At 40.0% G+C, this 27,545-nt stretch overlaps 2 protein-coding genes across 3 annotated transcripts; both read left to right on the forward strand.

The window, feature by feature from the left end:
• Positions 1-2,211: 2,211 nt before the first annotated feature.
• Positions 2,212-9,209, forward strand: LOC111953528 (zinc finger protein 436). 2 transcript variants are annotated; one of them, XM_070435567.1, is made up of 3 exons: positions 2,455-2,543; positions 3,606-3,856; positions 5,429-9,209. In XM_070435567.1, the coding sequence occupies exons 2-3, from the start codon at positions 3,854-3,856 to the stop codon at positions 7,139-7,141; spliced, it is 1,716 nt and encodes a 571-aa protein (XP_070291668.1). In that variant the 5' UTR covers positions 2,455-2,543; positions 3,606-3,853; the 3' UTR covers positions 7,142-9,209. The 2 variants fall into 2 exon arrangements, with proteins under 2 accessions (XP_023828645.2, XP_070291668.1); XM_023972877.3 differs by lacking the exon at positions 3,606-3,856 and having other exon boundaries at positions 2,212-2,543.
• Positions 9,210-10,985: 1,776 nt separating this feature from the next.
• Positions 10,986-27,339, forward strand: LOC139022629 (zinc finger protein 271-like). Its single transcript, XM_070435566.1, has 2 exons — positions 10,986-11,375; positions 24,123-27,339. The coding sequence occupies exons 1-2, from the start codon at positions 11,298-11,300 to the stop codon at positions 26,145-26,147; spliced, it is 2,103 nt and encodes a 700-aa protein (XP_070291667.1). The 5' UTR covers positions 10,986-11,297; the 3' UTR covers positions 26,148-27,339.
• The last annotated feature ends 206 nt before the right edge of the window (positions 27,340-27,545 follow it).

The following is a 27,545-nucleotide window of genomic DNA, read 5'->3' on the forward strand; positions in this document are numbered from 1 at the left end:
TTAAGTTACGCCATTTGATCAAAAACCAGCATGATGTAAAACGTGTCGGGCTCATTATATTGTCATACATTTTATCTCAAGCCTACAGAAGGCTACAGAAAAGGCCACATTACTATTTCTACCATATGCTATATCCAGGGGTGAAATAAGAATGTATTTCTTCCCGGTACGGGACCAAGCGTGTTCACCGGCATTTGTTATGGTCCTAATCATAGAATTATATATACATTCCCTATTAATTCAATAGGATCTATGTAGGCCTAGGTTTACAGATTTAAAAAATATATGACCTTTTATTGTTGCATAAACACAACCAGTCAAGAAGTTTTCATCTGATTATCAAACAATCACTTCCAGGGGCTCCTTCATAGGCTACCTGCACATTTCCAGCCTCAGAACAGTGGTGAATGGAAAGAGACACAAAACACCAAAAAGTGTAATGACAAATTTGGCTATCGTTATTAGGGCATACTTTATGCGTCCACTGGCGCGTTTTGGTGTCCGCCACTCATCTCTACCTTGGCAAAATGTCACAGTTCGTATAACCACATCGCATTTGAGTGTAGGCTACACCACCCGTTTTCAAGTCCATTAGCTCATTTTCATGTCTCTGCCATGCGGTAACCGGTAATGATAAAAAGTGATGTAATGGCCTAAAGTTTTCTTGACATGTTGCTTCAATTATTGTGAATGGCTCATGTTTTACCCTAGCTATATCTGCTACATGTTAGATTTTTTTGGGACGGAACGTTGGTGGAGCGACGCAGCGATTCATCGCTCCAACAGAACCCTGGAGAGGAGCGCTGCTGCGCTGGGAATGTACAAGCGAAATATTTTGCTCACCTACCTTTGACAAAGTGCGCACTGCTTATCACAGGGCGGCATCAGCGATCACATATATTGAACAAAAATATAAACGCAACATACAACAATTTCCAAGATGTTACTGCGTTACAGTTCATATAAGGAATTCAGTCAATTGAAATCAATGTATCTATGGATTTCACATGACTGGGAATACAGAAATGCATCTGTTGGTCAGATAACTTTTAAAGAAAATGGGCCTCACAATGGGCCTCAGGATCTCTTCACAGTATCTCTGCATTCAAATTGCCATCGATGAAATGCAATTGTGTTCGTTGTCTGTAGTTTATGCCTGCACATACCATAACCCCACTGCAACCATAGGGAAGCAAACCGCTCACCCACATGACGCCATTCACGTGGTCTGCAATTGTGATGCCAGTTGGAGTACTGCTAAATTCTCTAAAATGACTTTGGAGGCAACTTATGGTAGAGAAATTAACATTCAATTATCTGGCAACAGCTCTGGTGGACATTCCTGCAGTCAGCATGCCAATTGCAGGCTCTCTCAAAACTTGAGACATTTGTGGCATTGTGTTGTGACAAAACTGCACATTTTAGAGTTGCCTTTTATACCCAGCAGAAGGTGCACCTGTGTAATGAACATGCTGAATCAGCTTCTTGATATACCACACCTGTCAGGTGGATGGATTATCTTGGCAAAAGAGAAACGCTCACTAACAGGGATGTAAACAAAATTGTGCACAAAATTCAAGAGAAATAAGCTTTTTGTGCACATGGAACATTTCTGGGATCTTTTATTTAAATTCATGAAACCAATACTTTACAAGTTGCGTTTATATTTTTGTTGTGTAAAAAGCACATATGTTCACTGGTTGAGATAAATTGTTATTGTTTTTGGGCAGAATTTTGTGAGGTTTTGTGTGTTGTTGGAGATGTGTCTTGGTCAGTTCAGCTCAGCAAATTCTTCCCTCATCAATCTGCAGGTTGCATGAGTCTCTGGCCCTGAGGGTGGGGGATCTTGAGTAGTAGATCTGTGCCAGCACAGAGGGATAGGTCAATGAGTGACATACTTCAGTAAGGTTGGCTTCTTAGCAATGCTTATCATTGATCAACTTATCAACTGTACCTCACAGAAAATATATGTTGTGGTGGCAGCTGCAGAGAAGTACTTGGGTGTATGAGATTTGACTTCAGAAGAGTTACAGGGTGTGTTGAGTAGTAGTGTCTGGTCTTTCCAGGCCGTTGGCATGGTGCAGGAGCCGATAGGGTTAAAGTAGTGGAGTGGGGTAGTGTTTTTTTAACGAGTGTAGGGTTAGTTGGAATGGTTTACCCCACCCCCATTTTGTATCACAAAGTATAATGGAGTTATACTATAGTCCAGTTGGCGGCGATAATGCAACATATTGGAAGCCAACCGCCGTTAAACCCCACCGAAGAAAAATAAGAAACTGCTTAGCGATTTCGACGCATGCCTCGGAGCTCGATATCAAACGCAACATCACTAATCAAATGTAGCGAAAAGCTTAAATTGCTAGCAGCAAAATAAGACAACCCTGTTGTGTATAGAATAGCACAAAATACTTCGTTGGTTTTACCCGCAACCCTTCTGGTGCGATACAAAACACACAGAGAAAATGGCGGAACTTCAGAAGGAGGCAGGACTGCCCGAAACCATTCGGGAGAACCGAGATGAAGAGGAGCCGGCTAATTCAAAGGTATCATAATGGCTCTGAGACTCCGATTTTCACTTTGAAAGAACAGAGTTGCTGGATCAGACTTTTTTCTGGATCTTTAGTCCGGTAATGGCTAGAAGGAATCCAACTTTTGTAAAATGAACGTCAGATTTGACTTTTCGTAGTAGGTTAGGATAATTAACGTAACAGATTAGGGTTAGCTAAAATGCCAAAAATTATACTTTTGATGTTCATTTGACTAGTCCCTTTAGTCCGGAAAATAACAGATCKGAAGCTTCTGCGCATGTTGTATCACTTTCTACGCAGGTGTATATTTTCTATGCACAGTTAACAGGCTACTCAGGCGAATGGTGCTCGTTTAATAAAGTTAGATCAAAGCTGAACGTCTGCAAGATTACATAATGATCACAGTATTCTACAGAACCGAATATAATAGGATAGAACAAAGTTACTGGTCTTACATTAACATTACACTATGCTATTATTTGGTTGTGTTATGTAGAATTCCTGATTTATAATGTGATCTTGCAGACATTGATTGAGCTTTGATCTAACTTTTATTAACGGAGTACCATTCGCTTGAGTAGCCTGTTGTCTATGGGTGAAGGAGAATAATACACATGCGCAGACGAGCGGATATAGTGATTTGGAGGCCCCAGTCAGAGGCCAGTCTAAAGAAATGCGTATTGTATTCCCCTAGAGTCTAAGGTTCCAGGGCTGGATTTCTACTAAGCTAACATATGGAATTGTTTTACGATGGTCATACCAAGGATCATTTAGCAATTTGATTTAGAATTTTAGGACCCCAGTAGGTATAAAAAAAAGTATTTGACAAAACATTGATTTTGGCCTTACTGCTACTAGACCATAGAAATGCATTGAATAACAGATTCATACATGTAAAAACAGATATTAAAAAATGTAATCAAAAGGAAGTATGTTTTGGTGTCTGTCCTATATCTGAGAGATATAAGAAAAGAGAGATATAAAAAAATTCCATTAGAATTGCCTGTATACCTTTTTACATGGAAATGCCCTATTCTCTTCCATTCAACTTTTGGCCCGGTACTGGGTTACCTTCAGACGAGTCCTGTGACAACGTTGGGACGCTACAGAAGCTTTCGTGAAAATACAGATTTTTCAGGATGTCTCTTGGTCTGACAAACTCCGCTGTATCTCGGCGTCCTTCCACCGCAGATGCGGAAGGCTGACATCGGCAGATTTGGTGGATTGAGATGCAGCCCATGTTAAAAATAGGTATCTTTAGCTTATGCCCAGCTCATGAGGCCCCTTGATGACATGAGGCCTGGGGAAATTGCCTCTTCTGCCTGATGGTAAGTCTGCCAGTGTGTACAGAATGTGATCTGCACATGTGCAGAAGCTTCTGCAAGCTCCGGATCTGTTCCTTTTCAGACTAAAGATCCCGAAAAAGTCGGATCCGCAGCCACAGCCTTAAAAGTATGCCAAACAAAAGCCATTGATTGCAAAGTTAAACAAACCATACAACTCCATGCACATCACAATGATTACTTTCAACAATTTCCACAGAAAATTTGACAAAAACACATTTACTCAAAGACAGTGCAGATGTAAAGTTTCAAAACAGAATGACGGTAAAATTGTACTTTTTCCAAAAACTCTAAAATATCTTCTCCGAATTAAGATCAAAAAATTTCTGCAGAAAGAATTGGTTGTTGGCTATGATATTACGCCTCGAGTTTCATTTATTTTATTTTAGTTATTGAATTACAGTAAGTAATTAACATCCGGTAACATAATGATGGTAACAGAATGACATCATGGGTCCCTGATCTGTACTATACAGAAATCCATAATTATGAATGTCATTTTCTTCATGTTGATGTATCCTGAATAGACACAAAGGTAGAAAAATGTAATATCTTCCTTTGTATGTTTGGGTATTATGCCTATTCTACAGACTGGCTATTATTCTAATGAGGTCGCCAAACAAGACCACATTTCGTTTGTCCGGACCTAACCTAATATGTACCAATCACAGACGTCTGTTTCACAAGTTTGGACATCACTGTACAGCACAGTAGAGTACACTTCAGTACATCATAAACATACAGTACAGTGTCGGTCGTTCCTCAGTGGGTGAAAGGGCTGGTTACAGTAAATGGAAAGAGGGGGCTTATGGGTAGGTGTCAGTAAGAGCCAGGAGAGGTGACATTAACTGGAGAGAGAGAGAAGAGACTGGGAAAGAGAGGGCGGGTTTGTCCAGACGGTTTTCACACTTGCACCATGTGACAGAAAGTGAATGAAAAACAGTATTCTGGTGGAAGGGAGGACAGTAGCAGGTGACCTAACTGTGGTTTGTGACTACTATAAATTCCCATTGCAGCCAGTTAAGTTGCAGTCATTCTGTTATAATTTTGGGGTCATTCTGTGCCTTAATTTAAAACAAATATAGGCTCTTAGCTTTCATTTGACACCAAATTCAATGTGCTCCTGTGAAATTAACATGCTAGTGCACATGGGGCTTCAATATGATATAGCAATCAATATGCTATATCATGGGGATCTCTAGGCCTAATGACAAACAAATCATCATTATCATGTTGGTACTGCTAGGTATTTCAAATTAGAACTACCTTCTACTGTAAAAATGACTGTAAAAATGACTTAATTTATTTGTTTAGCTATTTAATTTATTTGTTTAGCTATTTATTGTAAGGTGAATGCACCAATTTGTAAGTCGCTCTGGATAAGAGCGTCTGCTAAATGACTTAAATGTAAATGTAAATTGTATATGCTATCTATTCTAATTTGGACTTTAATCATAATGAAACGTAGGCTATATTATCTATTACAAAATTATGTTGTTTTAGAAAACAGAGATGATAGGCGTACTAGTAATTATGCTATTTTAAATGTATTTCCAGGCAGAGGAGATGGTCACCTCAGAAGACCTGCAAGATGACAACCTGATCGAGCAGGAACACTTCCACAGTTCTAATAATGAACAGCAAGATGGACATTTGGCAGTTAGGAGGAATGTAATATTAGAACGAACAAAATTCAACCAAAGACAACAGGAAGCAGGAGAGACAGCTGATGATTTTATCTCTGCACTTCATTGTTTGTCACAACATTGCGGTTATGGAGATCTGCTCAGTGAGAAAATAAGAAACAGGCTTGTCATGGGCTTACGTGACAAAAAACTTGCCGAGCAATTACAAATGGACCCAGAAATAACACTGGACAAAGCTGTCACACGCATTCGTCAAAAGCAACAGGACCTGCCAGAGAATACCAGAGCTACCAGTAATGCGGCAAATGTAGACAGTGTGCTTTCACATAGCAAACATCAATGCCCAGCCAATACCCAGTGCCAATCAGAGAAGAATCAAAACTCAGAAAGACCACAACAACCCCAAACAACGCAGGAGAATGGAGAGGAGCCCCAAGATACTGATGACTTCATTGAGGGTTTCAGACCTGGAGGAGAGAAGTCTCACTACTGCGCCTACTGCGGTCAGAACTTTCAAAAAGTAAGGGATCTTATAAGACACCATCGAACACATACAGGAGTGAAAGAAATGTTCTGCCCTGATTGTGGGAAAGGCTTTACCCGCTCTGATAATCTGAAAAGGCATCAGAGGACACATAAGAAAGGGGGTGATTGTCTTTACTGTGATAAAAGCTTTTCTGAACCGGGAGAACTAAAAATACACATGGAAGTACATAGTCAAGAAAGGCCATATCTTTGCCCTGACTGTGGGAAGCAATTCAAACAGTTATGGGTGTTGAAAAATCACCAGCGAAAACATACAGAGAAGATCTCACCACAGGAAAGGCATCACTACTGCTCCGACTGTGGAAAGAGCTTTACACGAAGGCATAGTCTTAGAAGACATCAGCAAGAAACGCATACAGATGAAAAGCCGTACCACTGCTCTAATTGCGACAAAAGTTTTGCGGGACGTGAGAGACTTAAGAAACATCAACTAACACACAAGGAAAAGAAACATAAACATTACCGCTGTTCAAGGTGTGATAAAAGATTTCCTGACATGGCAAAACTAAGATCACACCTTCCAGTACATTCTGTAGACCTGGCACTCCACTGCTCGGACTGTGGAAAGTGTTTCTTAAACAAGACAAAGTTTGAAAGACACCTAAGAATACACACTGCAAGTGGAAAAAAGCCATTCCTCTGCACTGACTGCGGGGATGGTTTTACAACTTTACGACGGTTGGAAGAGCACCAGCGAACACACACCGGAGAGAAACCGTACCACTGCACTGAATGCGGGAAGCGTTTTGCACGTGAATGGACATTAAAGAGTCACAAGCAAGTGCACAAGTTAAAACACTCTGGAGAAAGAGCAGCCTATCCTTGCTCTGAATGTGGAAAGTCCTTCTCCCGTTCACGTGATGTGATGACTCATGTGAGAAGGGTGCATAACAAAGAGAGACCTTTCCAGTGCTTCTGCTGTGAAAAACGTTTCTTCCAAAAGAACTTCCTTACAGTACACATGAGAATTCACACTGGAGAGAAACCCTACCAGTGCTCAGATTGTGGACAAAGCTTCTCCCAAATTGGTGACCGAAAACGCCACCAGAAGAGGCAACACTCTAAAGAGGAGACTTGACCTCTATACAACAGTGTGGAAGTCCCCCTAATTTGGGAAAAAGTCAATGACTCCGCCCTCCTCGTGAACTGGAAACCGATGAGTGGTCGCCATATGTAGAAGATTGCCTCCTTTGTCAGAGGAACATCAGGGAAGAATCTCAATTGCATACTCCTCGCATCCCCTCGCCTCCTTCTCAAAACCCATTGGAGGAGAAGGTCATAGGGGAGGGACCTCTGGCTTTCTCATCCAATGGGTTTTGAGAAGGAGTCGATGAGAGGGAACGCGAGGAGTATGCAATTGAGATTCTCCCACTGTGTATCCTACAGGCTCCCGATCACAAAACTAATATTTTATCTATAAAATGTCTGGAACAACCAGCTAAATTTGTTTTTACCACTTTACATATATTTTGGGATTCGTCCTCTGTAAGCATCATTTGTTTGATGACGTGCAAGTGGAGTAGGATAGTAATTTCATACATGCTATGGTTTGTTTTCACATTTCCTTTCACTGATTACTTTTGACCTTTTTCAAAAGGAGGCGAGGAGAGTTTGCGAAACCAATTGAGAATCTCCCACAGAGACCCTCAATAAGAAAGGACTACAACAGTAAAACAAACATACAATATTGTCATAGCATCAGTCTTTATTGTTGTTTTTTTTGGTCAACTTTGTCAAACAATTATTTGAATATTTTGTATCAAAAGTAAACTCTTTTTATTAATTTTTATTTGATCACACTTGTAGTTTCCACCCGGCAAATTTGTATTTGTTAATCCAAAATGATTTGTTGTGGGTGCAGCATGTAATAACCGCAGTCTGCAGATATACATTATTGAGGCGTTTGGGTAGCCAGGCAATCCATATCAAAGATGATCTATTATATTGACAAGAAAACTGAGTTGACTGTTCTAACAATGATTGAGGCAGGTGAGATCAGGTGGGACCATTCCAATGAGACAGGGGGGGTCACCATTGAGACCAGGGTCTCATTCTCAAGGGATCCCTGTGAACATGAACACACAATTCAGTACAACATAAAGCAAAATAATAACATCAACACAATACAACAAATACAACAAGATTAATCAAAACAAACACTGATCACAATTGATCTAAACTGTCCAATGGTGACCAGCGAGTCCAGCTTCAAGGTGGCCTGAAGGCTAATCCGCCCTATGGGACTCCCAATCACGGCCGGTTGTGATACAGCCTGGAATCGAACCAGGGTCTGTAATGACGCCTCTTGCACTGAGATGCAGTGCCTTAGACCGCTGCGCCATTCGGGAGCCCTCTGCTGCATAAATAATGTAATAGGCCAGGAAGATATGTATACTGTAGCTAAGAAAGTAATACTAAGTGTATGTTTTGTAGTAAGCTGTTAGTAGCCCATGTGCCTCAGCCTAATAATTTGGTCTTTTTTCACATCTTGATTTCGCCTACTGTTCTGATTTGGTGATGCACATGTAGCCTATAGCCTATTTTTGCGAAATGTAATCATTGAATATTGTAAGAGCTTTCATTGTCTGCTTATATAGCCCCTTTATTTATCCTACGGCTCTGACTTGATGTACAGGGAGAACGCTGTAAGAACGGCCCATGTTCTGAATTCTGTCGCTGTACATTTCAAAAGTGCTGAACAAATAGTTACATTGACAACGTCCGTCTTAGCTCGCTCATTAACGTCTTAATCGAAATTACGGATTGCCTCTTATCCGCTTGTCTTCCCCTTATGCCATAGTTTCTACATCTCAATTGTCAGTAGAAACCACATTTGTTAAAGCAAGTCAGCCATATCACCTATGTTTTTTTTAAAGGCAGTAAATGAGACTGAATGAACTGTTTCCCTGCCAGACAAGGCTCCGCTGATAGCCAGGTGTAGCAGTGGTATAGTGCAATTCATGTATTGTTTAATGTTGTGTAGTGGTTTAGCTGGCATGCATCCCACATTTTTTATATTTCTTGGCCACACCAAGATTCACATGCTAAAATCGCCACTGCCCATATCAATAAAGCCACACTGCGGTTTTCCTGCTGTTCAATTGTTTTTTTCAACCCAAATAAATGCCTGTATTATTCAATCATAACTCAAAGTATAATACTGTATCAGTCCATTGTTTTTATTTTTATATTTAAGTATTTCTAGACAAACAATATAAACCACCATAGACATCCTTGTATCCACAGCCTTGTCCATGTGTGAGTGGGTGCATGTTCCAGCCCTGTGTTTATCAGACAGGGGCAGGCTATAGAAAGTGAAACATATGTAGCTACAATCCTTAATTAAAACAATAACAAGGGGCTCACTCCGCTATTATTTTACTTATACTGTGGTGTTATAGTTAAGTAATTACATTTAGCTTTTTCAGAGGATGCGTAACAATCAATGGAAGACACTGAGCAGAAAAAGTCAGCCAGACGACATGAAGGAGTGCAGAGATGCACAGCCATCTATAGATGGCCAAAAAGGGACATCTTGTACACCATTGAAACAAGCAAAACTACAACCAGGAGGACCACACACCTCACAAAGCCGGCTTAATCACCTTGTATTTGACTTCATAGAGGATGTGCAACCCTTTTCACTAGTAGAGGTGCCTTCATTCCGCAAGCTAGTAGAAGGAATCAATGGGGAGAAAGGTCATGTGTAGAAAGTCCTTCCTAGCTCGCTCATAAATTTCTTAATCGAAATTACGGATAGCCTCTTATCCGCTCGTCATTCCCTTATGCCATACTTTCTACATCTCAATTATCAGTAGAAACCACATTTGTTTAATAACCTCTACAGGAACTGTATCCACCCCACGGGACGGTGAAGCTAACGTAGGCTAATGTGATTAGCATGAGGTTGTAAGTAACATGACAATTTCCCAGGTTATAGATATATCTGATATGGGCAGAAAGCTTAAATTCTTGTTAATCTAACGGCACTGTCCAATTTACAGTAGCTATTACAGTAGAATAATACCATGCTATTGTTTGAGGAGAGTGCACAATTATGAACTTAAAAATATGTTAATAAACCAATTAGGCACATTTTGGCAGTCTTGCGACAACATTTTGAACAGATATGCAATGCTTCATTGGATTAGTCTAAAACTTTGCACATACACTGCTGCCATCTAGTGTCCAAAATCTAAATTGCGCCTGGGTTGTAATAATACATTATGGCCTTTCTCTTGCGTTTCAAAGATGATGATACAAAAAAAAAAGTTTTTATTTTTATTATCTTTTACCAGATCTAATGTGTTATTCTCCTACATTAATTTCACATTTCCACAAAGTTCAAAGTGTTTCCTTTCAAATGGTATCAGGAATATCCATATCCTTGCGGGGGGGGAAGGGTCGGATCCTTCTATCTATATACAGTATATATATATTACAATTATTTAACTAGGCAAGTCAGTTAAGAACAAATTATATCAGCAATGTTTTTTAAAAAGGCGATAAATGAGGCTGAATGAACTGTTTCGCTGTCAGACAAGGCTCCGCTGATAGACAGGTGTAGTGGTGGTAATGATTCACTCCATGGTGCTGAAAAGAAAGCTCTGCTGTTGGGACAGATTTATGTAGGCCCTAACAGTTTGTGGGCACCTTTTGTCACCATTATAATGCAATGAATGTATTGCTTGGTGTTGTGTAGTGGCTTTGGTGGCATGCATCAAAAACATTTTTGGGGGGTTTGCCTCACCAAAATGTACAAGCTAAAATCAACACCGTCTCTCATTGACTTCTCTAAACCCAACAAACCCCGGCCTTGTCAGCCTCGTTTGCTTCACAAGCTTTCCTGGAAGTCTCGCGATGTTTCGCATCTGGTTTTAGAAAATCAATACTCTGCATTCAGACGTAAAGTGAAACGTATGCAAGCATTTTACGACACTTTGTTCTCAGTCGGTAGTTAGGCTTGCTGCGTTTTCTTGTTCTTTTTAAACCGTAACACGTTCTGACGTGAGAGAGGAATACCAGACAGTGGATAGACGTGCAGCAGCACAACAACGGTCGTGTGAGAATTTTTTTCTCCCACTTTGAATCAATTCTAACCAAAAGCTTCAATTTGCTACCTGCAAAAGCAGACAAAAATATTGTGTATAGAATAGAACAGCAGACTTGGTTGGTTTGCAGCCTCTGGTTTTACCCGCAAACCTTCTGTTTGGTTACAAAACACACCATAGAAAATGGCGGAACTTGAGAACGCAGGACTGCCCCAAACAATGCAGGAGACCCGAGATGAAGAGGAGCCGGGCAATTCAAAGGTAACATAATGACGCTGAGACTCCAATTTTTCACTTCAAAAGTATGCCAAACAAAAACCATCGATTGCAAAGTTAAACAAACCATACAACTCTTTGCACAATAACCACTTTTAACAATTTCCACTGAAGATTTTACAAAAACACATTTACTCGGAACACTACAGATAACGTTTGTTAACAGAATGACAGTATAATCTCCATCAGTTTGTGACCACGTTTTCCAATATATATATATATATTTCGCTTATTGAACTACAGTAAGTGAATTGGATTAACACCCAGTAACATAATGATGGTAACAGAATGACATCCCTGATCTGTATTATACAGAAATCCATAATTATGAATGTCATTCTCTTCATGTTGATGCATCCTGAGTACACAAAAGGTAGAAAAATGTAATTTCTTCCTTTGCATGTTTGGATATTCTACACACTGGCTATTATTCTGAGTTCCGTCCCCAAACAAGACCACGTTTGGTTGGTCTGGACCTATCATAAACATCTATGTTTCACAAGTTTGGACATTAAAGTACAGTACAGTAGTGTAGAGTACAGTATAGTTCAGGAGAGTACACAGTAAATTATACTGAACTTTAGTGTACTAAACTCTACTGTACAGTACTCTATTGTACCCGACTATACTCTGCCCTACTTTTATTTTACTGTACTGTCCAAACTTGTGAAACAGACATCTGATTAGTTCAGATTTGGACTGACCAAATCTCAAGTCCAGGGTCTGTTGGTGCTCAGTGGGTGAGGATGCTGATTACAGTAAATGGAAAGAGAGGGGGCTAATCTGTAGGTTTCAGTAAGTGCAGGGGTAGTTAACATTATCTGGAGAGAGAGACGGGGAGAGGGAGGGGTTGTCCAGATGTCACAATCTTGCTTTGACCACCACCTGACAGAAAGAAAGTAGGTCTAGCTTTACTTCTGTGAGCTTAGAAAATATCTTAAAGATATGTGGGTTTTTGGTGACAGACTTACTTGCATTTACAGAAGGCAAATAATTTATGCAAAACTACATTTAAATGTTGATATTAGTTGGCAGGTGTCTTTACACATGATTGTGTTTTTATGTATTTCTAATACATTTGATGACTTTCTGCTAGATGTTTTCTAAGACCCCTTTTCCATCTGTTTGACCAGTGTCTGAACAAACAGAGTAGAAACTAAAATGGACGACTAGAAAAAGCTCAAACCAAGTTTATTCCACCCTCTGGGTGCTTTAGCTGCAGACACAACATACAGGTCACACAAGCATATATTTATACCTTCCGACTAGGCAAGTCATCTCCTTGCATGTCTAAGATAAACAATCCTTCTCTGTTAGGCAGAAACACAGTAGGTTCCTCTTACTGGTATTGGCATTGCCTGCCTAATTCTATGATCCTCATGGAAGTGAGGTGTGTGTGTGTGTGTGTGGGGGGACTGTAATCAGGTGGTCTTCGGGGTGGGCCCCTGTGGCCCCCCTCCCAGCCAGTGTCTTCTCTCTTCAACTGTTGACCTTATCTCGAGTGGAGTTCCACATCCCCCATGGTCCTAGTTCCAAAGCAACTGGCCTTCCTTATCATGAACTGAAACAAGACTGTTTGTCTTTGCCTCCTTGCTCAGGAATATTCATATTCAGCAACAAGTTTGAACAGAATATTAACTTTCTGAATATGAACTTTCTGCACTTCCCCTTTTCACACTGTAACTTTCCATACACAACGTTCCTATTCACACTTCATTGACTCCCAACATATTCGAATCCAAGTTCGAATCCAACAGTCTCTCCTTTTTGAATAGTATCTCCATACTGTTTACATTTTATATAAACGTTGACATTACTTATAAATGAACATAAAATAAAACATTCTTATTCCCACATTTGTTTTATATGTTCACACCTCAGATTTATGGCCTCTGGTTATATAATCTGATTCCATGGCATAAGGCCCTGGCCTCAAAATTCTAATCACACTCTTACTTCCCCCCTATCTGCCACTACCCCTACTATTGTACAGCTGATAATGACATTTCAGCTGGAGCTTTTGATTTCTCTTCTTCCTTTGGGTTCCTAAGAGAGTGATGGCAAAAGACCTGAAAAGAAAACACACAATGAGCTGCATTAGTAATGCTTTAAGCTATGCATAATCATATATGGCAAAAACCGACATTAGATTACATGATGTTTCCCACTCTCCCATAGCCTGTGCCTATACCTTCGGGAAACTGTTCTGCTTGGGACTACAAAAATGAAGGCTTTATACACCTCCTCATGCTTGTACCCAGACATTCCCCTCAGGCTGCAGGTTTACAGGAGGTGTTCCCATGCCTGGCTGTTTGGAATGGTGGAACGTTAAGTGGTGTTGGGAGAGTGTCCAACTGTACAAAACTCTGAGTGACATGTTTCTTAATCACACCCTGCAGGAGATGTGTTGCTACTAACACAGATAACTTCCCTTCTGGTGAGGTGGCTTCCTGTATGCAGGGATCTGTGGCTAGTCTTTCAAGAATTTGCCTTCCTCGATGAACCCCTCACTAAAAGTTGATAATAGCGTCTGAAATGACAACATTATCTCTGCTACTACAGTGGTTGCTCCACTAAAAGTTTTGCGATTATGCTGCGGTACTTCGTGGTAATTTGTGGTTTAGTACGGTACCCTGCGTCACCACTTCATTGCTCCAGACCAGCGCAAGGGGGAGTTAGAGCACTGATTATGCTTTTGGGTCCTACTGTGTCTGACAATGCATGGGTGACATAAACCTAAATAGAAACTGATAATTGTGCACGACTAAAACTGTTGTTACACTAAGGTTTTATTTTGTTAGGATTATTTTGCTCTTACTGTAGTACTGTAGGGCACTCCCGACCGGTCAAGTTGTACAGTGCCTGAGTGGCGCTACGGTCTAAGACACTGCATAGCAGGGCAAGCTGTGTTGCTACAGATGTTGGTTCAATACCCATGCCGGCCTCAACTGGGAGACCCATGAGATGACTGAAGGTTTTTGGTTTTTCTCCCTCTAAAAAACATAAATAAATAATTCTAAATAACAAACTGGCTTTATTTAAAAATGAGTAACAATGTCTCACCCCATGTTCAAGAATAGCCTTTTTCTAACTTCTTTTACGTTATTTGAAAACAAAATAATTTCCGAAATATAATTTTTTAAGTAAAGCGATTATTAATTTAGAATGATATAAAAGCCCCTCGGATATTCTCACAGATATTAACCCTGTTATTAGCAGGTGAACGTTTATTGGTCATGGATCCCAAGTCGAGCAAAATGGGATTGCCTTGCAGTTCTCCAGCTGTATCAACTGAATTACAGAAATATTGGAACAAAGTTGTCTAATGAAGGTAAACAAATTGTTGCTTTCTGGAAAATACTCTTTTAACTTTTTTGGGATAGGGGGCAGTATTTTCACGTCCGGATGAAAAGCGTGCCCAAAGTAAACTGCCTGTTTCTCAGGCCCAGAAGCTAGGATATGCATATAATTTGTAGATTTAGATGGAAAACACTCTAAAGTTTCTAAAACGGTTAAAATCATGTCTGTGAGTATAACAGAACTGATATGGCAGGCGAACCCCGGGTACAAACCATCCCCCCAATTTTTTTCTTCAGCTTACCACTGTTTTCAATAGCTTGAACTTGAATTATAAGCCCAAGTCCTCCCAAATTGGAGTTCCTAGGGCTTCCATTAGATGTCAACAGTCTTTATAAAGAGTTTCAGGCTGGTTTTTAGAAAAATGACCTGGAAATTTGAGTTTTTCTAGGTGGCTCCCATTTTGGCTTTAGTGATTCCAAGCGCGTGGAGGAAAGCGCGTTCTTTGTTATTTATCTCCGGTAAATACAATAACGATTCTCCATCTGAAATGTTATTGTTTATTTGCGTATTAGGATTCCTTAAGGATTGATTCTAAACGTTGTTTGACTTGTTTGGAAAAGTTTATTAGTAACGTTTGGGATTCATTTTGTATGCATTTTGGATGGAGGGAAACTGTTAAGAACAAATTATTATTTACAAGGACAGCCTACTCCTTCCTCCCCGTCGGGGAATTGAACCCCGGTCTCCCGTGTGCCCGCACAACACAGGGATTCTTTAGCTAAATGGCCCAGTACTGTAGCCTATTCCCGACCGTCACGTTGTACAGCGCCATATTTTCCGTTCCATCCTAACGGAAACCCAGAGGGTATTAATCAACTGAATTCAGCAAAATTTCTTAAAATCAGTCCCATATACTTACAATTTTTTAAATTTTATTCTCTAATAAAGACACTATTGAAGGCTATCAAATGCTTCTCAAAGATGGTGGTCAAACTAGTACTAACTAGCATTAATGGTACCAGTGGTTGGCACTTAAATAACGTGCCATAGTATTCTGTGGCACCACGCAAGCTGTGCTGCAGTACGCTGCAACTTTTAAAGGACGAACCCCTGTACCACCATGTGAAGAGAGATGAACACAGGCGCATACACACACACACACACACACACACGATAACATGAGCGCTATACACACATGTGCACATGGATTTTGTGTTTTAGAGTAGTGGCCTGAGGGCGCACACTTAATGTGTTATGAAATCTGTTGTGAATGTAATGTTTTTAAAATGGTATAACACACTTAATTTTGCTGGACCCCATAATAAATACAAATGGTCCTGGTATGCATGACATTCAACTTATCCTCATAGTAGTCTCAATATTGTGCTCAGTTAGTTATCTTTCCTTTACTATGAGCTCTCCCCTGTACCACTACACAAAGAGGAGTGGTATCATTCCCCAGAGACTTTATTACCTACTAACTTAATCTATGAGCCATGCAGATCTTTGTCATTGTCACATTCAATTATTCTTTCCCAATAACATTAATGCCTTGGTTTTTGGGGACTCCATAGATTGCACTGATATCGGTCCTGACAGAATATGCCACTAACACCTGACCCGTGACTCCCCCATCATATAATTTGCGCTGATTAAATTCTATCTCTGTCACTAGTTCAGCCCCTAAACAAGTTTATAAATATGCCTTCATCTGCTCATATACCTCTTCCCCCTGACGCTTGACCATGAGAATAGTTTGGTTCCCATATTCATTCCTCGTGGTCTGCTGGTGTCTAAAACTTCCCTGACCACTTCACTCCTTTAGGGCATCACTGGTGAATATAACCTCTTCTTACGTGATGGCAATTCCCAAATCAAAGTCAAATCAAATGTTATTGGTCACATACACATGGTTAGCAGATGTTATTTCGAGTGTAGTGAAATGCTTGTGCAGTGTAGCAATATCAACAAGTAATCTAACAATTCCACAACAACCACCTAATACACACAAATGTAAGTAAAGGGATGGAATAAGAATATGTACATAAATATATGGATGTGCAATGACCGAGCGGCATAGGCAAGATGGTATAGAATACAGTATATACATATGGGATGAGTAATGCAAGATATGTGAACATCATTATTAAAGTTGCGTTAATAAAGTGACTAGTGATCCATTTGTTAGAGTGGCCAATGATTTCAAGTCTATGTAGGCAGCAGCCTCTCTGTTAGTGATGGCTGTTTAACAGTCTGATGGCCTTGAGATAGAAGCTGTTTTTCCGTCTCTCGGGCACAGCTTTGATGCACCTGTTCTGACCTCGCCTTCTGGATGGTAGCGGGGTGAACAGGCAGTAGCCCGGGTGGTTGTAGGCTGTGATTTATCTTTTGGGCCTTGCTGTGACATTGGGTGCTGTAGGTGTCTTGGAGGCAGGTCATTTTACCCCGGTGATCCCTCTGGAGAGCCCTGCGGTTGTGGGCGGTGCAGTTGCCGTACTAGGCGGTGATACAGCCCGACAGGATGCTCTCATTTGTGCATCTGTAAAAGTTTGAGGGATTTAGGTGACAAATCAAATATCTTCAACGTTGAAGAGGCGATGTTGCGCCTTCTTCACCACACTCTGTGTGGGTGGACCATTTCAGTTTGTCCGTGATGTGTACGCCTAGGAATTTATAACTTTCCACCTTCTCCACTACTGTCCCGTCAATGTGGATAGGGGGGGTGCTCCCTCCGCTCTTTCCTGAAGTCCACGATCATCTCCTTTGTTTTGTTGACGTTGAGTGAAAGGTTGTTTTCCTGACACCACCGCCCACAACCGCAGGGCTCTCCAGAGGGATCACCGGGGTAATCTCTCTGTGGGTATAACAGAACTGATATGGCAGGCGAAAACCTGAGGAAAATCCATCCAGGAAGTGGGATATTTTTGATGTGTGTAGTTTTCAATTGAATGCCTATAGAGTATCTAATTGGTTAGGCCCCAGATTGCAGTTCCTATGGCTTCCACTAGATGTCAATAGTCTTTAGACATTGTTTCAGGCTTGTTTTCTGAAAAATGAGGAAGAATGAGACCATTCTTGCAGTGGACTAGAATGAAGCAGAGCTCCTTTGCGTGTGTGACCGATTGCGCGCCCTTCGTTTTGAAATCTGACACAGCGGCTGGATTAACAAGAAGTTCATCTTTAAGCCGATGTATAACACTTGTATCTTTTATGAATGTTTATTATGAGTATATCTGTATTTTGAATTTGGCGCTCTGCAATTTCACCGGATGTTGTCGAGGTGGGTCGCTAGCGGAACGCCTGCGCCAGAGAGGTTAAAACCTCTAACGAGTCACAAACCCGGATCCGGGATCCCCCCCATCAAAAAAGCTGACTAGCATAGCCTAGCCTAAAGCCACAGGGATATCATATAATAAAATGTTCATGAAATCACAAGTCCAAGACACCAAATGAAAGATACACATCTTGTGAATCCAGCCATCATTTCTGATTTTTAAAATGTTTTACAGGGAAGACACAATATGTATTTCTATTAGCTAACCACCATAGCAAAAGACACAACTTTTTTTTCCCACCATTTTTTTCCTGCATAGGTAGCTATCACAAATTCGGCCAAATAAAGATATAAATAGTCACTAACCAAGAAACAACTTCATCAGATGACAGTCTGATAACATATTTATTGTATAGCATATGTTTTTTTCGAAAAATGTGCATATTTCAGGTATAAATCATAGTTTTACATTGCAGCCACCATCACAACTCTCACCAAAGCAGCTAGAATAACTACAGAGAGCAAACGTGAATTACCTAAATACTCATCATAAAACATTTATGAAAAATACACAGCGTACAGCAAATGAAAGACAAAGATCTTGTGAATCCAGCCAATATTTCAGATTCTTTAAGTGTTTTACAGCGAAAACACAATTTAGCATTATATTAGCTTACTACAATGGCCAACCACACAACAGCATTGATTCAAGCCAACAGTAGCGATAACGAATAAACCAGCAAAAGATTCATTTTTTCACTAACCTTCTCAAACTTCTTCAGATGACAGTCCTATAACATCATATTACACAATACATATATTGTTTGTTCGAAAATGTGCATATTTAGCGGCACAAATCGTGGTTATACAATGAGAATAGTAGCCAAGCTGCCAACAAAATGTCGGGAGAAATCTTGGGAGAGGCACCTAATCTAATCAATAACTAATCATAAACTTGACTAAAAAATACAGGTTGGACAGCAAATGAAAGATACATTAGTTCTTAATGCAACCGCTGTGTTAGATTTTTAAAATTAACGTTACTACGACATACAGCGTGCGCTAAAGCGAGACCGCACCGAAATTAATGGCCGAATAATAGTTTTACATTTTTCAACAGAACAACGAATTAACATCATAAATAGTTCTTACTTTTTGATGAGCTTCCATCAGAATCTTGTGCAAGTGGTCCTTTGTCCAGAATCATCGTTGGTCGGTTGTAGATTGCCGTCTTCAACTTAGGAATTAGCAGCAAACATTAGCCATGTGGCGAAGACGTGTCCAACTCACCATAACACAGCACAAATAAAATACCGAAAATCGCAATATACTGATATAAACTGATATAACTCGGTTTAAAATAACTACATTATGATGTCTTTAACACCTATATCGAATAAAATCAGAGCCGGATATATCTAAGGCCTATAACGAGAGCTTTTCAGAATGCCATCCTGAGGTCCTCCTTTGCGCCATGACGAACGTTGAAAAGAGTGCACCCCCGGTTCCATGAGCCTTTATATGGCCTCAGATCTGCCTAGCAACACAATTCCAATTCTCACTGCTTACTGACATCTAGGGGAAATCGTATGCAGTGCATGTCGACTCATGGATCACATGCAATTTAATAAAATGACCCTGGAACAGAGCATCGATTTCAGATTTCTCACTTCCTGACAGGAAGTTAGCTGCAACTTGAGTTCTGTTTTACTCACAGATATAATTCAAACGGTTTTAGAAACTAGAGTGTTTTCTATCCAATAGTAATAATAATATGCATATTGTACGAGCAAGAATTGAGTACGAGGCAGTTTAATTTGGGAACGAATTTTTACAAAGTCGAAATGGTGCCCCCCTATTGACAAGAAGTTTTAACCTGTTTGGGATAGGGGACAGCATTTTCATGTTTGGATGAAAAGCGTGCCCAAAGTAAACTGCCTGCTACTCAGTCCCAGTTGCTAATATATGCATATTATGAGGAGATTTGGACAGTAAACATTCTGAAGTTTCTAAAACTGTTTGAATGATGTCTGTGAGTATAACAGAACTCATATGGCAGGCGAAAACCTGAGAAAAATCCAACCAGGAAGTGGGGAATCTGAGGTTTGTAGTTTTTCAACTCTTGGCCTATCGAATACACAGTGTCTATGGGGTCATATTGCACTTCCTAAGGCTTCCACTAGATGTCAACACACTTTAGAACCTTGTTTGATGCTTCTACTGTGAAGTGGGGGCGAATGAGAGGGGATTGAGTAAGGTCTCTCCCAGAGTGCCATGAGCTGACTATGCGCGTTCACGTGAGAGTTAGCTTGAGTTCCATTGCATTTCTGAAGACAAAGGAATTTTCCGGTTGGAACATTACTGAAGATTTATGTTAAAAACATCCTAAAGATTGATTCTATACTTCGTTTGACATGTTTCTACGGACTGTAACGGAACTTTTTGACTTTTCGTCTGCACCTAGTGATCGCGTGTCATGAATTTGGATTACTGGGCTAAATGCGCGAACAAAAAGGAGGTATTTGGACATAAAGATGAACTTTATCGAACAAATCAAACATTTATTATGGAACTGGGATTCCTGGGGAGTGCATTCTGATGAAGATCATCAAAGGTAAGTGAATATTTATAATGCTATTTCTGACTTCTGTTGACTCCAACATGGCGGATATCTGTTTGGCTTGATTTGTTGTCTGAGTGCCGTACTCAGATTATTGCATGGTTTGCTTTTTCCGTAAAGTTTTTTTGAAATCTGACACAGGGGTTGCATTAAGGAGAAGTATATCTTTAATTCTGTGAATAACACTTGTATCTTTTATCAATGTTTATTATGAGTATTTCTGTAAATTGATGTGGCTCTGTGCAAATTCACGGGATGTTTTGGAGGCAAAGCCAAATGTAAACTGAAGTTTTTGGATATAAATATGACCTTGATCGAACAAAACATACATGTATTGTGTAACATGTTGTCCCGGGAGTGTCATCTGATGAAGAATATCAAAGGTTAGTGATTCATTTTATCTCTATTTCTGCTTTTTGTGACTCCTCTCTTTGGTTGGAAAATCGCTGTATGCTTTCTGTGACTAGTTGCTGACCTAACATAATGATATGTTCTGCTTTCGCCGAAAAGCTTTTTTGAAATCGGACACTGTGGTTGGATTAACGAGCAGTTTATCTTTAAAATGGTGTCTAATACTTGTATGTTTGAGAAATTTGAATTATGAGATTTCTGTTGATTGAATTTGGCGCCCTGCAATTTCATTGGCTGTTGGCGAGGGGTTCCCAGACAGGTTAAAGAGCAGTGTGCGGGTTTCTTCTTTTTTCAAATTTTATTCAACTGTTACCATGCACCTACAAAAAGGAGAGCTCAGATGTGCGAATGCCTTTTTGAATTTAGAATATGACGGAATAAAATGTCTCACAAAATTGAAAAGGCCTAGTGTTTTCCTGAGTGTGCTATGAGTGTTTGGTCGGTCCAGAGAATTCATTGTCTCTACTCGATCGCGTGTAATGTGCTTTGTGCCTTTTGAAATCGAAACCCCCAGATATGTTACCTCCTGTTTTGCCAATTGGGCTTTCTTATATGATGCTTTGTGACCCTGCTCTGCCAAACAGTTTACTATTGTTGTAAGGTCTTGCATATGAGTTTCTTTGTCTTTCGACGCCAACAACAAATCATCTATGTACAGTACCAGACGGAACCCTCAAATGTACACAATTTTTTTTAGAGAGATTTTTTGTTGTTGTTGTTGCTGTGTGTTACAAAGTTGGGCTGTTTGTAAATCCCATTGGTGCCCTTGCCCACATAAACTGCTCCCTCTGACATCAAAATCCGGACCAGTGTCGTGACTCCTACACAGCCAACTGCACTGACCAAAATCAGTTTTTCATGTCAAGCACGTTGTACTAGGGCTGGGCGGTATACCGTATTTTACTATATACCAGTATTGATGCACAGATCGATTTGGGTTTTTACTTTACCTTCTATAATGGTATTTGAATGTTTTGGTTTTTTAAATGTGATACACCGTGTCCATTTTTATAGTTTACTCCGCTACTTGAGTCATCCCTCTCCGCTCTCTCTCCACACCGCTTTCCACCCAGACCTAGTCCCACCCTGTTACTCAAGGAGAACATTTGTTGTTGCTTGACCACGAGACACTTTCGTTCAGTCTGCATGGTCAATGCAGCACATGCAACAATGTTGATGACAACAATGTTTCCACTGATCTCAATATAAATCCACAAGTGTTCTATAATTACAATATCAGTTTGTGTTTCTTACATCTGCAAACAGCTAGTTAGTATTATCTTAGCAAGTTAAGCTAAATCGTGTCAGCCACTAATGCTAATCTCTAGTTAGCTGGCTAACTAGCTAATAAAAGTACTGAGTCAGAGCAACCGTAGCTAGCTAATACAGCCTGTTACCAGTGCTGGTGGAGGCCTAAATCAGCATGTTGTTTATGCAACATTATCTTATAAATCAAAGAGGAATAGGCAAAGCATGAATATGTTGGCTATATGAATAAAGATTTTAATGTAGCCAAATATTATAGGGTCCCCAAGCAAACACGGAACATCACTTTGGTTCCTATCCTGTCACAAGAACTCGTCCATGGCATTTTCATTCGTTGTCATGTCAAACAACACTGTATTCAAAGTACCCACTATAATTTATATTTTAACTATATAATTATAATAAACATTCTATTTCCATGATTCCAAAAGTTCACCCAAGTGTTTATATAAATCGCAGTTGCAACATTTGGTTAAAAATAAGGCCTAGTATTTTTGCCCATATCGTGGCAGTGTGGAAATGATCTCACACGAGTGCAGGAAATGCAGAAATTGATGGAAATGCAGGAAATTATTTTAGGTTGATGTTGAATTGAACAGTAAAACAACTTGAATGGAGAAAGACCCATTGAAATCATTTAGAATTTATGTGTTGCCATCCTAGGATCACTCACTACTCATAAAGCAAATTTAGCACTTTTATTAATCAAAAACATAAAATACCGTCAAAAATTTCTAAAGTGCCATGCTATTTTGGCCATATCACCCAGCACTACGCTGTACCATTCTGAGTCTGAGGGAATAGATGCCAAAAGGTCTGCCAAATCTGCTACTGCTGTTGTGATTTTCACTGCATGTTTGTTTATGCCGTGAAAACTCACTTTAAACGCAATTTTAGTCCTTTCTTTACTGGAAATAAAGGGCTGTTGCATCTGGCTGATCCTCGTACCGCTATTTCTTATCTAACTAGGCAAGTCAGTTAAGGACAAATTCTTATTTACAATGACGGTTATGCCTCGCTCTAGTAATATTGCCACCAATTTCTCAGCCTCCGGTTTAATAGGATATTGCTTTATCGGTGGCAGTGGATGTACCTCGACCACAACAGGCTTGCAGCCTTCAATCAGACCGCAATCTAATGCATCCTGAAACAACTATTGCTCGGCTTTCACCGTCTGTACCAATTTTAATTTGGTATCTTTTGAGAATCCACTCCCCTGGCTTTTCGCAGAGATTATCCAACCCCAACATTGGTTCCACACCCGTTGCCATGTAAAATTAGCATGGTATTGTTACTGGTCCTATGATATAGGACATGGATAATAGTTGTATCGCTTTCGATTCCGCCCGTTACCCCGCTGAATGTGCTACTTTTTCCCCCCCTGTCGCAAATGTAGCTAATTTCTCATCGTAAGGAATCAGTGATATTTGAGCGCCTGTATCTACTAGGAAGTTGTGTGAGACGTGGCCTCCTACATCTCCTTCCACATAGAAACCGTTATCTTGCTGAACCACAATTGACTGCACAGAGGCCTGATATACAGTACCAGTAAAAAGTTTGGACACCTACTCATTACAGGTTTTTTTCTTCATTTTCCCCCTATTTTCTACATTGTAGAATAATTGTGGTGTGTCAACTTTTGACTGGTACTTTATATAACAAAATATTCCTAACTGCTGTTAACTTCTTGTGAATAGGGGGGCGCTGTTTTCACTTTGGAAAAAATCGTGCCCAAATTAAACGGCCTCGTACTCTGTTCTATCTATGAAACATAGATAATATAGCCTATTACAAAATGTTGTTTTAGAGAACAGTGACTATAGGCCTACTAGTAATTATGCTATTTTAAATGTATTTCCAGGAAGAGGAGATGGTCACCTCAGAAGACCTGCAAGATGACAACCTGATCAAGCAGGAACACTTCCACAGTTCTAATAATGAACAGCAAGATGGACATTTGGCAGTTAGGAGGAATGTAATATTAGAACGAACAAAATTCAACCAAAGACAACAGGAAGCAGGAGAGACAGCTGATGATTTTATCTCTGCACTTCATTGTTTGTCAGAACATTGTGGTTATGGAGGTCTGCTCAGTGAGATGATAAGAGACAGACTAGTCATGGGCTTACGTGACAGAAGACTGTCCGAGCAATTACAAATGGACCCAGAAATAACACTGGATGAAGCTGTCACATGCATTCGTCAAACTGAACTTTTGGAAAAGCAACAGGACCTGCCAGAGAATAACTTCAAAGCTGCCAGCAGTGCCGCAAATGTAGACAGTGTGCTTTCACATAGCAAACATCAATGCCCAGCCAATGTCCAGTGCCAATCGGAGAAGAATAGAAACTCAGAAAGACCACAACAACACCAAACAACGCAGGAGAATGGAGAGGAGCCCCAAGATACTGGTGGCACTGATGAGTGGATTGAGGGTTTCAGTCCTGGAGGAGAGAAGCCACACTACTGCTCCGACTGCAGTAAGAGCTTTAGAAAAGTGAGGGATCTTATAAGACACCAGCGAACACATACAGGAGAGAAGCCTCACCACTGCCCTGATTGTGAACAAAGTTTTGCTCGATTAGATCGTCTTAAGTCACACCAACTAACACATACAGGAGTGAAGGCTCACCAATGCCCTGATTGTGACAAAAGTTATTCTCAATCGTATCATTTGAAAAGACACCACCAGCGGAAGCATATGAAAGAGAAATACTTCCACTGCAATCATTGTGAGGAACTTTTCTCCAGACCTAAAGATCTAAAAACACACATGCATGTACATGCTGGAGAAAAGGCATACCTTCAGCAAGAAACTCATACAGGTAAGAAGCCTTACCACTGCTCCGAAATTAACCAGTGCTCCGACTGTGGGAAGAGCTTTCGACAAGTGGGGGATCTTAAAAGACACCAACGAACGCATACTGGAGAGAAGCCTTACCACTGCCCTGATTGCGACAGAGGTTTCGGTCGATTAGATCGCCTTAAGTCACACCAGCTAACACATACAGGAGTGAAGGCTCACCAATGCCCTGACTGTGACAAAAGTTATTCTCAATCGTATCATTTGAAAAGACACCACCAGCGGAAGCATATGAAAGGGAAATACTTCCACTGCAATGTTTGTGAGGAACTTTTCTCCAAACCAGAAGATCTAAAAACACACATGTATGTACATGCTGGAGAAAATGCATACCTTCCACAAGACACTCATGCAGGAAAGAAACCTTACCACTGTTCAAGGTGTGATAAAAGATTTCCTGACATGGCAAAACTAAGATCACACCTTCCAGTACATACTGGAGACCTTGCACTCCACTGTTCTGACTGTGGAAAGTGTTTCCTAAACAAGGCAAAGTTTGAAAGACATCAAAGAACACACACTGGAAGTGTACTATACCTTTGCACTGACTGTGGGGAGGGTTTTACAAATATGCAACAGTTGGAAAGGCACCAGCGAATGCACACTGGAGAGAAACCATACCACTGCACTGATTGTGGGAAGAGTTTTGCTCTTGAAAAAACATTTAAGTGTCACAAGCAAGCACACAAGTTCAAACTCTCTGGAGAAAGAGCAGCCTATCCTTGCTCAGAATGTGGAAATACTTTTTCTCGTTCATGTGACGTGATGACTCATGTGAGACGGGTGCATAATAAAGAGAGACCTTTCCAGTGCTCCTGCTGTGGAAAAAGATTTTTCCAAAAGAACTCTCTTACAATACACATGAGAAGTCACACTGGAGAGAAACCGTACCACTGCTCAGACTGTGGACAAAGCTTCTCCCAAATTAACGACAGAAAACGTCACCAGAAGAGGCAACACTCTGGAGAGGAGACGACCTCTATTCTGCAGTCTGAAAAGAAAAGTCTCAGAGACACTCAATAAGAAAGGACTACTACAACAAAGACACAAAAATGCAATATAGTAACAGTATCACTGTGTTATTGCTGATTTTCTTTTAATTTATATTTTTACTTTTGTCAAACACAATTTTTTTTAAATTAATAGTCAACTTTATTTTTTAAATCACTGTTTTTAAATGTTCTTATCACTCTAGTTTACTCCCTGCATAAATGGTATTTATCATCCTCCCATTTATCAATCCTCCCCTGTACCTAAAGCATTCCATAAGGCCAAACAACCAAATGGGTAATTATTTGCCCAGTTGAACTACCCAAAATACTATAAACAAAGATTACAACTGTTGTAAATATGGGCTATTAGAACTAAGGTGAATATCAGCAATGTGATCATCAGAGTATAAATAATTTACAAGCCAAGATGTATTGAATAATTTGGGAAATCAAATCTAAAAACAACAATTTGTCAGTATTCAAACTGGAGAACAGTTATTAGATGTCCATGTTATTCAGGTTGGCATGTACTCTCTTATTTCTTACCTCTGAAACAGCGGTCAGATGATAACGGTAGCTACTGATAGTTTTTTGTTTGTTTTTTTTGTTCAATTTTTTAAGTGTCTTTAATCGCAAAAGCCTTTTCCACATCTCTTGCATGAGTATGGTCTGACTCCTGTGTGCACTTGCATGTTGGCTGCGACATGAATGGCTTGGCTGAATCTTCTCCCGCTGACATCACAGCTGAAAGGCTTCTCTCATGGACTCGCCTTTTGAGATCACTGATGAGTTGAAAGTCTCCCACAGCCACTCCGCTTGTGTGGTTTTCTCACCTGTATTGATCAGCTCATGTATTTTAAGAGATTAATTTGTAATAAGTCTCTTTCCACAACAGTCCTAAGCATTGGGCTTCACTCCAGTGTGTAATTTCTGGTGATATTCAGAAGTAGCTTTATGGAGAAGTTTTTCCGCATGTGAAACAAATGTATATGTTTTTCCTGTGTGAATTCATCCATGTGTTTTTAGAGAACTGATGGAGCTGAAGCCCTTCAAACATATCTCACAGCTGAAAGGTTTTGGTTGTCTCATTCCTTGAGTGTGTTAACCATTACATGTGTGTGAGAGCTTGTATATTCTCAGTTGATAATTGTAATAAATTCTTTACACATACAGTGGGGTCTGTAATAACTGTATAAAATAAATAACTCAAATACTGAGCTATATTCTATGCAAAAAAAGTGTGAAATTATTTTATACTAATACAATTGCTTAGAGAAAGATTTTGTTTAACAAGTAATACTTTCTCTCAAAGGTAGGGGTCAACATTTTTTACACCCCTAAACATACTTAAAAATATAGTAGTTAAAATGTTGTAGTTGGCCCCATATTCCAAGCATGCAATGATCAAAGCTTGTGACTACAAACTTGT

The sequence above is a fragment of the Salvelinus sp. IW2-2015 genome, linkage group LG27 (assembly GCF_002910315.2).
Source record: "Salvelinus sp. IW2-2015 linkage group LG27, ASM291031v2, whole genome shotgun sequence".
In the NCBI taxonomy this organism is placed as follows: domain Eukaryota; kingdom Metazoa; phylum Chordata; class Actinopteri; order Salmoniformes; family Salmonidae; genus Salvelinus; species Salvelinus sp. IW2-2015.

Coding starts and splice junctions, on each gene's coding strand:
- LOC111953528 (XM_023972877.3), top strand. CDS start 2,463: ATGGCGGAACTTCAGAAGGAGGCAGGACTGCCCGAAACCATTCGGGAG. Junction 2,544..5,428: donor AGGAGCCGGCTAATTCAAAG/GTATCATAATGG, acceptor ATGTATTTCCAG/GCAGAGGAGATGGTCACCTC.
- LOC139022629 (XM_070435566.1), top strand. CDS start 11,298: ATGGCGGAACTTGAGAACGCAGGACTGCCCCAAACAATGCAGGAGACC. Junction 11,376..24,122: donor AGGAGCCGGGCAATTCAAAG/GTAACATAATGA, acceptor ATGTATTTCCAG/GAAGAGGAGATGGTCACCTC.